Below are 18,120 nucleotides of genomic sequence, written 5' to 3'. Positions count from 1 at the left end.
CCGGGGTGGAAAGGCTGCAGTGGGGTTAAGGATAAGGCTCCTTGGGCCTACCTCCTCCCATGCCTTTACATTTACCTTTCCTTCCTCAGAAAAGCATGGACATACTTCTTGTATAAAACGTTCTGACTGGGAGTAACCTTAATTCCTCTGCTAGCAAGCATATGTGTTAAAAGATCAATACAGAGTCTTCTTTCTTTAGACTCAGTATGGCACATCTTCTTAATCTAAAGATCAATACAGAGTCTTCTTTCTTTGGACTCAGTATGGCACATCTTCTCAATCTAAGTTCTGTACTATCCACCTTCTTACCCTACTTATCCTCTATAGGGGAGTCTGCAGTACCCTGGTGGAGTCCTATCCGTCCCGAGTGTGGAGGTTCTCAATGGGGGGGCTTACCTAAGGGAATCCTGTTCCAGGGGTTCCTAAAGGTGTGGACGGAGTCGGCGAAGACTATCCACCCTCTTCCTACGGTGGAGTCCTATCCATCCCGAGAGTGGGGCTTACCTAGGGGTCCCTGTTCGGGCACCATATGCTGGGGTCCAACCCCAGCAGGTCCAGGGGTCCCCAAAGGTGTGGACGGAGTCGGCGAAGAAGGAATGACACGGAGACAGCGTTCAGTTGATCAGCAGCCTAGCCAGGATCTCTAGCCAGGATCTCCAGCCAAGTTCTGGTCTGGATCTCCAGCGAAGTTCTGGTTAAGATCTCCAGCCAGGTTCTATGTCCATGCTCTCTTGCTAGGTTCTCCAGCCAGGTTCTCCAGGTTCTCCAGCCAGGTTCTGTAGCCATGTTCCCTCGCTAGGTTCTCCAGCCAGGTTCTGTCCAGGTTCTCCAGCCAGGTTCAGTTACCAGGTTCTAGTCAGGTTCTCTTGCCAATTTCTGTAGTCAGGTTCAGTCCAGGATCTTTTGCCATGTTCTCTCGCTAGGTACTGTCTCTAGGTTCTGTTGCCAGTTTCTGTCCAGGATCTTTTGCCATGTTCTCTCCAGCGAAGTTCTTCTGTCTCTAGGTTCTGTCTTCTTGGTTCTGTCTTCTAAGTTCTGTGTCTTGCTGTCTTGTTACATCTATATTTATACCAGTTGATTCAATCCTATCAATCTCTATTACAAAGGTTAGGGCGTTTCTTATCTCCATTCCAGGGAGTAAAGATTATGTAGCTTAAGCATGATTGTTTGTAGTTAAAGTGATTAATTACCCACCTGGCACTTAGTTGAGGGGTTTTATTCCCTCCCTAACTTCAGGGGAAAATCCCTACCTGGGGAAACAACCTTTCTCAGAGAGGAGACCTTGGTTAAAACACATAGTGCCAAGAAGGTGAGCAAACATTTTAAGAACAGTATGCCATATATGCCAGGTCCTTTGAAACAGCAAGGATGGACCGGCTCCCGGCACTTTCTAATAAATGATTGTGTATTTTAAGCTTCTCATCTTTCTCACATTACCTAATTTAGAATGCTTTTCTCTTTCTCTAAATTCTCATTCTTCAAGAGCTTGGTTGGCAAACTCATTAGTCAACAGGGCCAAATATCAACAGTACAACGATTGAAATTTCTTTTGAGAGCCAAATTTTTTAAACTTAAACTATATAGGTAGGTACATTGTTATTTGCTTAGTTAGGCTACTCCTAAGGCTTAGGAAGAGCCACACTCAAGTGGCCAAAGAGCTGCATGTGGCTCGCGAGCCACAGTTTGCTGACCACGGCCCTAGCCCATTTGGCTCAGCGCATAGAACGTTGGCCTGTGGACTTAAGAGTTCCGAGTTTGATTCCGCTTAAGGGCATTTACCTGGGTTGCAGGCTCTGGTGTTAGGCAACCAATTGATGTGTCTCTTTTATATGGATGTTTCCCTCTCTTTCTCCCCTTTCCTTCTACACTCTCTAAAAATCAATGGAAAAATATCCTCAAGTGAGGATTAACAACAACAAATTAATTAATAAAAAAGAGAGCTGCTTTTGTCCCATCCCTTATCACTTTTAATGTACTGCCTATTATTAGTTTTTATGGATACATTTCCTTCTTTCTAGCTAACTTGTAAATTTCTTAAGGGTAGGGAATGTATGTTACACTAGTGTCCTGGTGCACAGATTTGTGCACATTGAAAGGAAATTTATTAGAAGAAATATATTAATATCGCTCTTCACCCTTTCTCTATAATAGAATAGTGAGTGCTTTATATGTATTGCGCATGCACAAGTCAACTTAGCCTTTTATATATATATAGAATAAACTTGCTTAATTAGACCTGCTTTCTGGTTTAGCTAAACTTTTCCCAGCCCAATGAAGCACCCCAACTTCTCTTTCTGGTAATTGTCAGCAACACAGCAGTAAATATCAACATGAAGCAGATTATTATTGTAGATCATGCAGGGAGAACAAAGGGTAAAATATTTAACTGTAGCAGTGTTTGACTATATTCTGCGCAGTGAGAAAACCTGAAGTCATTTTCAAGTTCCAACATTTCTTTTCAGTTGGGTCAAGTTTCTAAATTTTCTAAATCTCCATTTTCCGGCTAATGAAAAGAAAATAGGATTCTACTGAGTCTCCTATCTACCTACTCCAGAACATCTGTGAGGATCAAATGAGATGAGGCACGTGAAAATGCTTCACAAACATTTGGTTAAGTTGTAAAATGTTTGCATCTGGCTATAAAGCAAGTTGGGTTCCTGGGCTGAAAAACTCCAAGGAGGCTAGTCACTAGGGAGAGAAAGCCGGATGTTGCTACCTGACATCATTACCTGGCGGCGCCCATAGCATCTGTTTTCCAGGCCTGGTTGAGCTGTGGGCCGCATTTTGCGCCATGGGGTCTCGGCAGCATTGACTGCAATTTGGTGGGGTGTCGCTCCAGAGTGGTGGTGGGGCCTGTGTCCCACTTGGGGGAAGTCAGGTGTGGTTTGTTGGCGCCAGGTCCGTGGTGCTGTTTATTTTTAAATGCCCAGTGTGTACCATGGCAGCTCCTGCGCTGAGCGTCTGTCCCCTGGTAGTCAGTGTGCATCATAGCTACCTGTCGGATGGATGGATACTTTGTTTTTTATTTAGTAACCTCTATAATACCCTAGTAATCTTGTGTGTAAATGCTCAGCAAATTTAATTAGAATGAATGCTCTGTTTTAATTACAAAGTATAATATTTCAGGGTTCTCTATGCCTCTTTAGACTCTGAATATTAATTATTAAGTAGAATGCTAGATTCTTTATTAGAACATTTTTTTTATTCTGTTGCAATATAAAAACTCATTTTTTGAGGTTGGTATCAATTATTGTCTGTTAGTTATGCTATTAGCCAGTTTAGTAATTAGATTCCTCCATTCTACTTCAGCAAGAAGTTGAGAACTTTAAGAAGCTAAATCTCATTAGTAAAGAGCAGTTTGAAAACCTAACACCTGAACTTCCTTTTGAGCCAAACCAAGAAGTTCCTGTAGCACCTTCGAAGTCCAGGCAAGGTATGTAAATTTGCTTTTGTGTAAGTGTCTGAATTCTATTAAAGCAGTTCTAAATTGTTTTTAAAGTTTGCTCCTTTATTTATAAAAACATTTAGATACTTGGTAAAAGGCTAGAATTTTAAAAGTCAACTTTTTATTTATCTTTTGGTGAACTTCAAAACATTTTAAAGACCTAAAAATACAGATTTTAAGATTGGTAAGATAGCCTTGTAGTAAATGGGCAGAATTTGAATGCCATTTTACTCTTAGTGAATAGGCAGGTAATTACATAGGTGACCTAGGAGTCATCTGTTATAACACCAGACTGTCTCAAACCTGGTTGCTTATTTTTTTAAAGTAGGCAGAATCAGTTGGTCCTCTATGTGTCTCTTTTGATTTTGAGATTGTGGGAATGTTTTTCTTCTCAAAACTTAGAAAAATTTTCACTAACTTGCTGATTTTAAAAAATACCCCATTAGTTCATTCTTTTGTCTTAAGATCTTAGCTTTGTATGGAAATCTAAATACATTTGGAATAATCATAAAATTAATCTGACTTTTTCAAGGCAAGTGTAAGTGATTTTGTTATAGTCTTTTCTTGAAGTCAGGTTAAAGAAAAACTTTTAATTTGGAAAACTTAAAACCTATACAAAAGTAGAGCAAAGTATCTAATGAAGCCTCTGTGAACTTATTACCTAACTACTAGTTGCTTTATTAGACCATTGCCAATTTTGTTTAATCTCAACTCCACCTGACACTTGATTTTTTTAAAGCAAAATCCCAATCATATTACTCATATTTTTTCATTTCTAAACATTTCTGTATGTGTCTTTAAAAATATAAGGAATAGCCCTAACCAGTTTGGCTCAGTGGATGGTCGGCCTGCAGACTGAAGGGTCCCAGGTTCGATTCTGGTCAAGGGCATGTACCTTGGTTGCAGGCACATCCCCAGTAGGGGGTGTGCAGGAGGCAGCCGAATCAATGTTTCTCTCTCATCAGTGTTTCTAACTCTCTATCCCTCTCCCTTCCTCTCTGTAAAATAATCAATAAAATATATTTAAAAAAATAGATAACACTATTACCATATCTAAAATTAACAGTAATTTTTTTTTTATTTTTTTTTTTATTAACAGTAATTTTTTTTAAATAATATACTAGAGGCCCGCTGCACAAAATTCATGCACAGGGGTGGGGGTGGTCCCCTCAGCCCAGCCTGCTCCCTCTCCAATCCGGGACCCCTCGGGGGATATCCGACTGCCTCTCGCAATCCAGGACTGCTGGCTCCTAACTACTCGTCTGCCTGCCTGCCTGATTGACCCTAACCACCTCTGCCTGCCTGATAGTTCCTAACTGCTCCTCTACTGGCCTGATCACCCCTAACTGCTGCCCTGCTGGCCTGATTGCCCCTAACTGTCTCTGCCTTGCCCTGCAGCCAGGACCCAGGATTCCTTCCTCCGGCTAGTTTCAGTCACCCGGGACTTGGGCTTCCCTCCCTCTGGCCAGCCGCAGGCATCCAGGACCCAGGCCAGCTTCACCTGGGCCAGCTGCAGCTGCAGGGGACTGTGGGCGAACGGCTTGTTGCTCTCCTGGGCTGCAGGTGCAGCTGCTGGTGCCTGGGACTGCGGGGCGGGTGGCTTGTCCCTCTCCCAGGCCACAGCCCTGGCCGCTGGTGCCTGGGACCGCAGGGCATGCGGCTTGTCCCTCTCCCGCGTTGGGCCGCTGGCACCCGGGGCTGCTGGGCGGGTGGCTTGTCCCTCTCCTGGACTGCAGGCACAGCCACTGGTGCCCGGGACCGTGGGACATGCCACTTCTCCCTCTCCTGGGCCATGGGTGCAGGCGCAGCCGCTGGTGCCCAGGACTGCGGGGTGGGCAGCTTGTCCCTCTCCCAGCCTACAGTCTGGCTGATCCCCATTCTTCTCTCTCACGAGCTCATTTGTGCCTGGCTGGTCCCCGTTCCTCTCTCCCCAGTGTTGAGTGTCAGAGCTGTGACAGTGTCATGAGGGTGTGATGACCATTTTCATATTAGCTCTTTAATATGTAGGATTTTTATTGATTTCAGAGAGGAAGGAAGAGGGAGGGAGAAATAGAAACATCAATGATGAGAGGGAATCACTGATTGGCTGTCTTCTGCACACCCCCTACTGGGGATGGAGCCCATTACCTGGGCATATGCCCTTGACTGGAATCGAACCTGGGACTGCAGGCCGAGCTCTATCCGCTGAGCCAAACTGACTAGGGCTAAAATTAACAGTGATTTCTTAATATAGAATACTTAGTTTTCAAATTTCCTCATTCATCATGTTTTTTTTTTTTAATATATTTTATTGATTTTCTACAGAGAGGAAGGGAGAGAGAGAGTTAGAAACATCGATGAGAGAGAAACATCGATCAGCCGCCTCCTGCACGCCCCCCCTCTGGGGATGTGCCCGCAACCAAGGTACATGCCCTTGACCGGAATCGAACCTGGGACCCTTGAGTCCGCAGGCCGACGCTCTATCCACTGAGCCAAACCGGTTTCGGCATTCATCATGTTTTTTAAAAATCATATCCATGTAAGCTCCAAACAATGTAATAGGTTGATATGGCTCTTTTAGTCTATAGGTTCATATTATTGTTTTTCCTTGCAATTTATTGTTGAAGAAATGGGATTGTTTATACTGTAGAATTTTTTTCACATTCTGGATTTTACGGATTGCATCCTAAGGGGTTCATTTAACCTGTTTTCTGGTCCTGAATTTTCAATAAGTATTATTTTGCTACAAAGGCTTGATCATATTGAGACTTAAATTTTTACATTTGATATATATATTTAAAATCTTTTGTTTTTGTTGATCTATATTTTTTCTAGTTGTACTATTTTCAATTCTAATCTTTAATATTTCTACTTGGTTTGGGTTTATTTTGCTACTCCTTTTCTAGTTTCTTAAAGCAGAAGCTTAGATAATTGATTTGAGAACTTCTTTCCTATTATAAGCAATTAATACTATACATTTTAAGCATTGTTTATGTGTATTACACCAATTTTGATATGAAGAAGGAAATTTATATTATTGCTATGAGACTTTTCTACTTAGGTATTTAATCATACATATTTTTCTTTAAGCACTCTTTTAACTGCATTTTACAAATTTGATGTTATATTTTAATTTTTCTTTTCTTCAAAGTATTCTCATTTCTCTTGAAACTTCCTTTTTGATTCATGGATTATTTACAAATGTATTAATTTTTGAGTGCTTGGAAATTTTCCTTTCTGTTATCCATCTTACCGATACATTAGTTATTTTTTTCCAGTTGCTTTCAAGAATTTTAAGTTTTAAGGATTTAGAGTGTGATGTGTCTGGGCTATTATATCTTCAAAAAACTTTTTATCTCTGCACTCTTTCTCTCTCCTAGACTTTATGACCGGAAAAGCAAAAATTTTGCTGAGTTCTGCTTCAGTGGCATTTTATTTATTAAAAAAGTAAATAAATAAAGTGGCAGTTGTCATGTGGCATCTTTTTTTTTCTGCTTCTTCTTTCGAGAGAGGAAGAGAGAGGGGGAGAGAGAAAAATCGATATGAGAGTGAAAACCAATTGGCTGCTTCCTGCACACCCCGTACCAGGGATGTAGCCTGCAATCCCAGCATGTGGCCTGACCAGGAATTGAACCAGAGATCTCTTGGTACATGGGATGACACTTAACCAATGGAGCCACCCGGCAGGGCATGTAGCATTTTAATTATCAGCCTTCGGTGAACATAAACAGCATAAAATAATGTTCTGTTTTTATAAAGGCAATTTCTGTCCATTAAGACAATGAGTACTATGGGCAAGCTTCACATGGTCCAGGTATATAGCTGTGAACTGATTTAATTTTGTAACAATAAATTTTGGAAAATTAGTAGATTAGCTAGCACACCCCTTAGTGCACTAGTTCCTAAATTTTATCAAGTATCAGAGTCACTGGTAAAACTTGTTAAAACAAATTAAAGGGCTCTGTATCCAGTGTTTCTTTTTTCTTTTTCTTTTTAAAATATTTTATTGATTTTTCACAGAGAGGAAGGGAGAGAGATAGAGAGCTAGAAACATCGATTAGAGAGAAACATCGATCAGCTGCCTCCTGCACACCCCCTACTGGGGATGTGCCCTCAACCAAGGTACATGCCCTTGACCAGAATCGAACCTGGGACCTTTCAGTCCGCAGGCCGACGCTCTATCCATTGAGCCAGACTGGTTTCGGCCAGTGTTTCTTGTTTATGCATTTCTAGCAAGTTCCCAGGCTATCCTGATACCACTGGTTGGGAATACACTTTGAAAATCAGTGCTTTAGCCTAGTCCTCTGAAATATCAGTCTTCTCTGATAAATTTTTAGCAGAAACTGTGTGGTAAACAATCACAATTGAGGTTCCTTGAAGAGCAGATGGTCTAATCTTTTGTTTTTCTACAGCTTCTTTAAGGCATCATTTATATACCATACAATTAACCCACATTAAGTATATAGTTTGATGCTTTTCAGTAAATTTGTATAGTTGTACACCAGCACCACCATTCAGTTTTAGTACAAGTCCATCATGCTAAAAAGTTCCCTGTGATAATTTGCAATTTCAACACGCAGCTTCAGTCTGAAGTAACCAGTGATCCGTTTTCTGTCTGTATGTTTTGTACTTCCTAAAAATTTTATTTAACTGGAATCATTCAGTTATATTTTTGAGGTTAATTCATGTAACATCTATCAGTACCTTGCTCCTTTTTTATTGCTAAGTAGTATTCTGTAGTATGGACAGATACATTTTGTTTATCCAGTTGATGAATATTTGGATGTTTTCCAGAAAGTTTTGGCTGTTATGAAAAATGCTATTTGAACATTTATGTGCAAGAGATGGCCCATGATTTTGATTAAAAAGTTCTAATATCTAGATGATATTTATGTCACTTGAGGCTTATAGATGATTAAAAATTTTTAATATATTCTTGTTCCTTAATCACTTATATTTATAGCAATAAAATTTTTATCTATAGATATTTTTTGTACGTGTTACTATCTTAACTACTTTTTAAAATATATATATTTTTATTGATTTCAGAGAGGAACGGAGAGGGAGGGAGGGAGGGCGAGAGAGAGAAAGAGAGAGAGAGAAACATCAATGATGAGAATCATTGATTGGCTGCCTCCTGCATGCCCCCTATTGGGGATTGAACCTGCAACCTGGGCATGTGCCCTGATTGGAATTAAATTATGACCTGCTGGTTCATAGGTAGATGCTCAACTACTGAGCCACACAGACTGAACTGAAATATATCTTTTTCAAATCAGTTGTTTGAATCAGGACCAAACAAGGTGTACTTATTGCATTTGATTAATAGGACCATTAAGTTACTCTTAATCAATAATAATTCGTCTTTTGTTTCTCTATGCCAGTGATTTGTCAAAGAAACTGGTTAATTTGTCATAGGATTTCTTATGATTTACTTGATTGTATCTTCATATCATTTAATATGTTTATTTATTTCCTTTGTTTCTTAGGAACTGGTATTTAGATATAGAGGATTTAGTATATTCAGGGTTTTTATTTCTGGTGGCTAGACTGTTTCTTAGGCACAGTTGTTTATTTCTATTATATCATACAATGTCTTTCAGGCTCACTTTTACTGGTGTTTTGATTGATTTGATCATTAGGTTTACATGTTACCAGCCTGATTCATCATATAGTTTCCCTTCAACTTGTTTGTGGGTTTTTTTTTTGTTTTTTTTTTTGTCAGTTTTAGGCACACAGCAAAATTAAAAGGAAGGCACAAAATTTCCTATGTACTCCAAGCCCCCAAGTTGGCATAGCTATCACTCATCTGGTGAAGGATGTTGCTTCCACATAGCAGCATTCTACATCAGAGTAGTATACTGGTTATAATTGATGAACCTACATTGACACATCATAATCAACCGGAGTCCATCATTTGCATTAGAGTTTACCTGTGATGTTGTACATTCTATAGGTTTGGACAAATTTACGATAAAGTGTATCCATTATTATATTACTAGAGGCCTGGTGCACGAATTTGTACATGGGTAGGGTCTGGTGGGTCCGCCCCATCGGGACCATTTGGGCTGGGCTGGCCAGAGGGAGGGGACGTGGAAGGTTGTTGGCCAGCCCCACCCCCGATAAGGGTGGTAGGGCCAATTGAGGGCGAGGCTGGCTGAGGGGTGGGGCCGTGGGCGGTTGGCTGGCTGGCCCTGCCCCTGCCCCCTGGTCAAACTACCAGTCGAACTCCAGGTTGAGGGAACAATTTGCATATTATCCTTTTATTATACAGGATTACACTTAGTATTTTCATTGCTGTAGAAATCACTCAAAATCTACACTAATAAAAGAGAAACATGCAAATTGGTGTCACTCTGCTACGCCCACCAGCCAATCAGGATGAGTATGCAAATTAATCCAACAAAGATGGCAGTTAATTTACATATGCAGGCACAGAGCAAAGACTGAAGGCTCTGGCCCCAGCGAAGACTGAAGATGACTGAAGATGACCGAAGACTGAAGATGTTTGGCTTCTCCACTGCGGCCAGAGCGGAGAAGCCTCGAGGCTGGCCTTCTCTGCTGTGGGTGGAGCGAAGGCCTAGGTCCCGGGTTCCGGAGGAAAACTGGTGCCGACAGCCAGGGGAAGGAAGGCCTATTGCACAAATCTCTTTATGCAGCGGGCCTCTAGTAGTTTACATAAGTTTCATTCTTGGTGTTGTATGTCCCTAGGGTATTATATAATGAAATATATCTACCATACAATTATACAAAATAGTTTAACTGCCCTAGAAATCCTCTCTATTTTGTCTCTTCATCCCTCCCCCCCACCCCACTGGCAATCACAAATCTTTTTACTGTTCATAGTTTCCCATTTCCAGAATGTTGGATAGTTGGAACCATACAGTATGTAGCCTTTACAGATTCTTTACAGATTGGATTCTTACACTTAGTAATATGCAGTAAAGTTCCTCCATGCCTTGTCATGGCTTGATAGCTCGTTTGTTTTTAGCACTGCATAACATTCCATTGTCTGGATGTACCACAATTTATTTACTCATTACTTCCTGAAGGATGTCTTGGTTGCTTCCAACTTTGGGCAATTATGAATAGAGCTGCTATAAACATCCATGTGCTGGTTTTTGTGTGAACATAAGTTTTAAGCTCCTTTGGGTAAGTACTAAGGAGGGCAATTACTAGATTATATAATAACTAGAGGCCCAATGCACACTATTTGTGCAAGGGTAGAGTCCCTAGGCCTGGCCAGCGATCAGGACCAATCTGCGGGGCGATCAGGGGGCCCCTGCTGGCACCCACCTTGGCTGGCCTGGGGCCTGTGGGCTGGGGGCAGCTCCTGCTTTGAGTGTCTGCCCCCTGGTGGTCAGTGGGCGTCATAGCAACCGGTCATTCCACCGTTCAATTGATTTGCATATTAGGCTTTTATTATATAGGATAGTATGTTTAGGTTTAGAAACCACCAAACTATCTTCCATGCTGGATGTACTGTTTTGCATTCCCACCACCAATGAATGAGAGAGAGTTCCTATTGCTACACATCCTCTGCAGCATTTGGTGATGTCAGTGTTCTGAATTTTGGCCATTCTAATAGGTGTGTTGTGGTATCTCATGTTAATTCATATTTCTCTGATGACATATGATGTGGAGCATCTTTTTATTTGCTAATTTGCAATCTGTACATCTTTAAGATACCTCTTTAGATCTTTGACTCATGTTTTTTAAATAAACTTTTTATTGTGATAGTATTACAGATATCTCCCCTTTTCCCTCCCTTTACCTTAATCCTCCCAGTCCCCTCCTCGCCACCCCCTGCCATGTCTTCACCAGCCTATTGCTGGTGTCCATGGGCCATGCCTGTAAGTATATAAGTTCTCTGGTTTATCTATTCTTGTCCCTCCAACCCCACATCGAGGTATGTCAGTCTGTTCTCTGCCTCCATGCTTTTTTTTTTTTTTTAATATATTTTATTGAGTTTTTGCAGAGAGGAAGGGAGAGAGATAGAGAGTTAGAAACATCGATGAGAGAGAAACATCGATCAGCTGCCTCCTGCACATCTCCTACTGGGGATATGCCCGCAACCCAGGTACATGCCCTTGACCAGAATCGAACCTGGGACCTTTCAGTCCGCAGGCCGACGCTCTATCCACTGAGCCAAACCGGTTTCGGCTGCCTCCATGCTTTGGGTCTTATTTTGTTGGTCAATTAATTCTGCTCATAAGATTCCACAAGTAAGTGAGATCATTTTATATTTGTCTTTCTCAGGTTGGCTTATTTCACTTAGCATAATATTTTCCATGTCTGCCCATGCTGTCCCAAAGGGTAAGAGTTCCCCCTTTTTTACAGCTGCATAGTATTCTATTGTATAAATGTCCCACAGTTTTTTTTTATCCATCCATCTACTGATGGGGCACTTGGGCTGTTTCCAAATCTTAGCTATTGTAAATAACGCTGGGAACAGAGGGGTGCATATATTCTTTTTTATTGGAATTTTGGGGGTTTTAGGATGCATTCCCAGAAGTGGGATCACTGGGTCAAGGGAAGGAAGTTCCATTTTTAAATTTTTGAGGAAATTCCATACTGTTTTCCACAGTGGCTGCACTAGTCTGCATTCCTACCAACAGTGAAACTAGTCTTCCTTTTTCTTCACATCCTCGCCAGCATTTGTTGTTTTCTTGTTGAGTTTTAAGAGTTCTTGTTTTATTTTGAATAGCAGTGCTTTGTCAGCTATGTCTTTGCAAATACTTTCTCTCAGTCTGTGGCTTGTTTTCTCATTCTCTTAACAGCCTCATTTGCAGAGCATACATTTTTAATTTTAATGAAGTCCACCTTATCAATTATTTCTTTCATGGCTTATGTCGTCAGTGTTGAATTTCCCTTCTGTGTTTTACCAACTGGTTTTATACAGTCATTGATGAATATTCCCTAGATTTTATATTTCATTAAAGTTGCAATATACATTAGGTCCTTAAATAATGTCATTTCATTGAACATCATTTGTTAAAATGTTGATAAGATGCCATAGGAACTTAACTCTTTGTCTATATAAATGAGCCTGTGGTAAAGTCGATTTTGTTGTATGTTGTTTCAATTAAAGTCACAGAACCTATTGATGATGTTAAATGCAGATTTACAGTAGTCTCTTTTTAAAAAAATTCCTTCTGTATTTCTTACCTTCAGTTCTTTTTATTTTATTTTTTATTTTATTTATTTATTTATTGTTGTTACTGTTTTTTTTATTGCTTAAAATATTACAACAAGTAGTACATTTGTCTCCTTTTTCCCCCCCTTGACCTTCCCCCAGTCTCCCCTACCCCCCAGCGTCTTGTGTCCATTGATTATGCTTATATGCATGCATACAAGTCCTTTGGTTGATCTCTTACCCCTTACCTTCAGTTCTTGAAAGAATACTCTTATCAATTTTTTGGTTACCATGATACTCAATTTTTACAGGAAAGGAAGGGTAAATACTTGTTTCTTTCTTTTTTATTCAATGTATCAATTTTCTGAATGAGTTGGTGTCCCAGCAACCTACAAATATGATTAAGTTGTAAAGTGCCATTATGAACTTATAGAGCTTATTTATTTGATATGTTTAATTCATTTCAGTCATTATTTTTAGTGGTCAGATCACTTCATTTTACTAGGGGGGTACCCTTAAGTTTTCTGTTGTATTCTCATGACCTAAGCTAGTCTTTTTTTTTTTTTTAAATATGTTTTTATTTATTTCAGAGAGAGCAAGGGAGTGGGAGAGAGAGAGAAACATCAATTATGAGAGAGAATCATTGATCGGATGCCTCCTACATGCCTCCTATTGGGGATCAAGCCCGCCACCCAGGCATGTACCCTGACTGGGAATCTCGAACCATGACCTCCTGGTTCATGATCACTGCTCAACCACTGAGCCATACTGCTGGGAGCCGGTCCATCCTTGCTGTTTCAAGGGACCTGGCATATATGGCATACTGCTCTTAATATGTTTGCTCACCCTCTTGGCACTATGTGTTTTAACCAAGGTCACCTCTCTGAGAAAGGTAGGGATTTTCCCCTGAAGTTAGGGAGGGAATAAAACCCCTTTACTAAGTGCCAGGCAGGTAGTTAATCACGTTAACTATGAACAATCATGCTTAAGCTACATAATCTTTACTCCCTGGAATGGAGATAAGAAACGCCCTAACCTTTGGAATAGAGATTGATAGGATTGGAATCAACTGGTATAAATACAGATGTAACAAGACAACAGCACACAGAACCTAGACACAGAACTTACACATTCCTTCTTCGCTGACTCCGTCCACACCTTTGGGGACCCCTGGACCTGATGGGGTTGGACCCCAACATCTGGCACCCGAACAGGGACCCCTAGGTAAGCCCCACTCTTGGGATGGATAGGACTCAACCGTAGGAAGAGGGTGGATAGTCTTCGCCGACTCCGTCCACACCTTTGGGAACCCCTGGAACAGGATTCCCCTAGGTAAGCCCCCCTCCCCCCATTGAGAACCCCACACTCGGGACGGATAGGACTCCACCAGGGTACTGCAGACCCCCCCTATAGAGGATAAGTAGGGTAAGAAGGTGGATAGTACAGAACTTAGATTGAGAAGATGTGCCATACTGAGTCCAAAGAAAGAAGACTCTGTATTCTTAGATTGAGAAGATGTGCCATACTGAGTCCAAAGAAAGAAGACTCTGTATTGATCTTTAGATTAAGAAGATGTGCCATACTGAGTCTAAAGAAAAAAGACTCCGTATTGATCTTTTAACACATATGCTTGCTAGCAGAGGAATTAAGGTTACTCCCAGTCAGAACGTTTTATACAAGAAGTATGTCCATGCTTTTCTGAGGAAGGAAAGGTGCTGGAAAGGTAAATGTAAAGGCATGGGAGGAGGTAGGCCCAAGGAGCCTTATCCTTAACCCCACTGCAGCCTTTCCACCCCGGGAAAGTGCAGGATTGGCAAGCTCTCCCTGAGGTGATAGATCAGGACTCAGGTAATAGCGGAAAGCGCCGATCCTACTCTTAAAATGGATACAAGAGAGCATTAGGGGTTTTTCTTTTTAATGCCTGCTTTTAAAAAATAAAAAAGGGGGAATTTGCCGGGGGCCGGTCCATCCTTGCTGTTTCAAGGGACCTGGCATATATAGCATACTGTTCTTAATATGTTTGCTCACCCTCTTGGCACTATGTGTTTTAACCAAGGTCACCTCTCTGAGAAAGGTAGGGATTTTCCCCTGAAGTTAGGGAGGGAATAAAACCCCTTTACTAAGTGCCAGGCGGGGCAGTTAATCACTTTAACTACGAACAATCATGCTTAAGCTACATAATCTTTACTCCCTGGAATGGAGATAAGAAACGCCCTAACCTTTGGAATAGAGATTGATAGGATTGGAATCAACTGGTATAAATACAGATGTAACAAGACAACAGCACACAGAACCTAGACACAGAACCTAGACACAGAACCTACACAGAACCTAGAGACAGAAGAACTTCGCTGGAGAGAACATGGCAAAAGATCCTGGACAGAAACTGGAGACAGAACCTAGAGACAGAAACTGGATAGAACATGGCAAGAGAACCTGACTAGAACCTGGTGACTGAACCTGGCTGGAGAACCTAGCGAGGGAACATGGCTACAGAACCTGGCTGGAGAACCTGGAGAACCTGGCTGGAGAACCTAGCAAGAGAACATGGACACAGAACCTGGCTGGAGATCCTAACCAGAACTTCACTGGAGATCCTGACCAGAACTTGGCTAGAGATCCTGGCTAGGCTGCTGATCAAATGAACGCTGTCTCCGTGTCATTCCTTCTTCGCCGACTCCGTCCACACCTTTGGGGACCCCTGGACCTGCTGGGGTTGGACCCCGGCACCATACTAGCTGGGCAGTATTTTCTTTATTAATCTCATTGCTGTCTGGCTCCAGATTTTCCAGGCTCATGTTATACTTTGCTCCAGACTTTATTTCTTCTAGCAGACCAAGTCAGTAGGAAATGGAATTTAAAGACTATAGTCTGGTTTCTGGGAAACTTTCTGTTTCTGGGTTGTTATTGCTCCTAGATCTTCTACAAAGGCACTGATTTTTACATATATTTCAGTATAAGATCATAATGTTATCCTTGAGATTATATTTTTGGAATAAGGAAAAACAGCATTAATACAATTCTGTTAAATTGATCAGTCATTTGGTGGGGGTATACTTTTTCTAAATGCTATTATAGGTACTAGTGCACTAATAAAAGATTGTGGCTCTTACTTTTAGGGAAGCACTGAGACTTAGCCTTAGCATCTAATAGGATGATCTGTAAGAAAATAAATTTTAATTTAATAAATCAAACAATAAATGGATAAAATGCAGAGATGACAAAAGCAGGAAAGTCTGGTAACAGTACAGAAAGTGGATTGGGAGGGGAGATGGCAAGACAGGGAGACAAGCTAATAGAGTGGGTAAGTTCACTTTTGAGTTTACAAACTTGTGTCTAGAATAGTGGGCACTCAATATTTGAATGAACAAAAGATTTTTGTGTGAATCTAAAGAAGTCTGAAGAAAAATCATATAGAAATGGAGCTTACATTTTTAAAAATTGATTTTTAGAGAGTGGAAGGGGGAAAGAGAAACAGGGATGTGAAAGAGAAACATCGATCAGTTGCCTCCTCCACATGCTCAGACCAGGGATCAAACTTGCAACCTGGTATGTGCCCTGACCAGCAATCAAACCCACCACCTTTTGGTGTAAGGGTCAATGCTCTAATCCAGTGATGGCGAACCTATGACACGCTTGTCCGAGGTGACATGCGAACTCATTTTTTGGTTGATTTTTCTTTGTTAAATGGCATTTAAGTATATAAAATAAATATCAAAAATATAAGTCTTTGTTTTACTATGGTGGCAAATAGCAAAAAATTTCTATATGTGACATGGCACCAGAGTTAAGTTATGGTTTTTCAAAGTGCTGACACACGGAGCTCAAAAGGTTCACCATCACTGCTCTAATCAATTGAGCATCTCTGGCGAAGGCTGGAGCTGACACTTAAAAAAACTTTAGATAGATAGATAGATAGATAGATAGATAGATAGATAGATAGATAGATGATAGATGTATTTTATTGATTTGAGAGAGAGAGAGACTAATGATGAGAGAGAATCATTGATTGGTTTCCTCCTGCATGCCCTACATAGGGGATTGAGCCCGCAACCCAAGTATGTTCTCTGACGAGGAATCAAAACTGTGACCTCCTGTTCATGGGTCAACATTCAGCCACTGAACCACACCAGCGGGCTGGAGCTTACACTTTTGACATTACTACTTAATTCATGTGCTTGCTTACTTAGTATTTTGCTATAGAATTTTCACAAACTAATTAGTGAAACAAATGAATAGAAAAATAGTCAAAGGATGTGAATGGAAAGTTCACAAAAGGGGAACTCTGAGTGATAACTATGCATATGAAAATATGCTCAACTTCACTAGTAACCAAGGAAATACAAATACCATTTAAATCTCATAAGATGGAAAAATACTTAAAAATCTGAACAAAACCCAGTCTTGACCAGGGTGTGAAATTGGTGGGGTTATAAATTGATGAAGCCACTATCCAAAGCAGCTTGCAGTCAGTATTTAAGTAAGTCAGTAGATGCATGTGCCATTTGACTTAGCATTTCCATTTCAGATATGAACACTAGAAATATGCTCATACCTGTACTAGAAGACATGTTCTTTTACTGTCAGTGCAGAAGTGTTTATTATACCAAAAAACAAACAAACAAAACAACTAGAAATAACATAAATGTGGATGTTCAGGAGAATGAATACATTTTGATATGTTTGTATAACAGCATAATATTTTGCAGTCATATGAATAAACCAGAGCTATGCAAATATGACTATTCAAGTCACAAAATATTGACTGGAAAAGCTTTCAAAATGATACATATAGTATGATGTCACTTATATAAAGTTAATTATGGAAAATAATATTATTACATGTATAATAATTGATAAAAATCTTAAACTTAAGACTCTGGTTATCTCTGAGGAGGAAAAGTAAAATGTGATTAGGGAAGGTTAGACAGTGGGCTCCCGGCTGTTTTTCTTTAAAAAAAAAAAAAAAAAGATACAGCAAAATTAAAATTTAGAAAAGCTAGGTAATTTGTAAACAAGTGATTTTTAAAATTTTTATTCTTATATATTTGAACTGTTTCCAATGAAGAAATCCTTTGAGAGTAGAGAATTTCAGAATTACTCTTTTTCTCAAAGTAAAATAATTTTTCTAGCATCCAAATATTATTAGTAGCTTTTCATTTTGCTGATTTGACTGATGAATTAGCTCAGAAACTGTTTGTTGTTTCAGAAATATCTTCAACAACAGTCTGTTCACTGCCAACAGCAGTTCCAGAATCTTCTAGAATTTATCCTGCAAGGATACCCAAAACACCCCGAACACCCAGGTTACAAGATCCAAACAAAACACCAAGATTTTATCCTGTGGTTAAAGAATCAAAAGCCCTTGATATAAAGGTACTCAAAACAACCAGGAATATAAAGCCTACATTCTGTATCCTTTAACATTACAAAATGAGACTTTGTAGTTTATATCACATTTAAAAATGTGTATTTTAGCTTGTAAGAATTTGTTAAAAATGGTGTTTTACTATAGTGATATTTTCTTAGGTTAAGGAATAACTACTGTACAGTTGAATAA

The 18,120-nt window shown here is 40.2% G+C and overlaps 1 protein-coding gene across 23 annotated transcripts in view; it reads left to right on the top strand.

Annotated features, from left to right (window-relative positions):
- LARP1B (La ribonucleoprotein 1B) overlaps window positions 1-18,120 on the top strand; it is a 91,983-nt gene that overhangs the window by 58,797 nt on the left and 15,066 nt on the right. For 9 of the 23 annotated variants that reach the window (XR_009453042.1, XR_009453044.1, XR_009453043.1 and 6 more), the window contains 3 exons: window positions 3,310-3,433; window positions 11,684-11,740; window positions 17,770-17,936. The exons of 4 other annotated variants lie outside the window; for them this stretch is intronic. Coding sequence is in view for 12 of the 19 variants with exons in the window: in XM_059698055.1 (XP_059554038.1) it covers window positions 3,310-3,433; window positions 11,684-11,740; window positions 17,770-17,936 (348 nt within the window). In the remaining 7 variants the exon portion in view is untranslated. Of the gene's footprint in view, window positions 1-3,309; window positions 3,434-6,804; window positions 6,891-11,683; window positions 11,741-17,769; window positions 17,937-18,120 lie in introns of those variants that run through there. 10 more of the 23 variants (XR_009453046.1, XR_009453047.1, XM_059698062.1 and 7 more) reach the window with 7 other exon arrangements.

This window comes from Myotis daubentonii, chromosome 5, assembly GCF_963259705.1.
Source record: "Myotis daubentonii chromosome 5, mMyoDau2.1, whole genome shotgun sequence".
NCBI classification, from domain to species: domain Eukaryota; kingdom Metazoa; phylum Chordata; class Mammalia; order Chiroptera; family Vespertilionidae; genus Myotis; species Myotis daubentonii.
The sequence above is the reverse complement of the archived record's forward strand: the minus strand, read 5'-3'. Positions and strand labels throughout refer to the sequence as shown.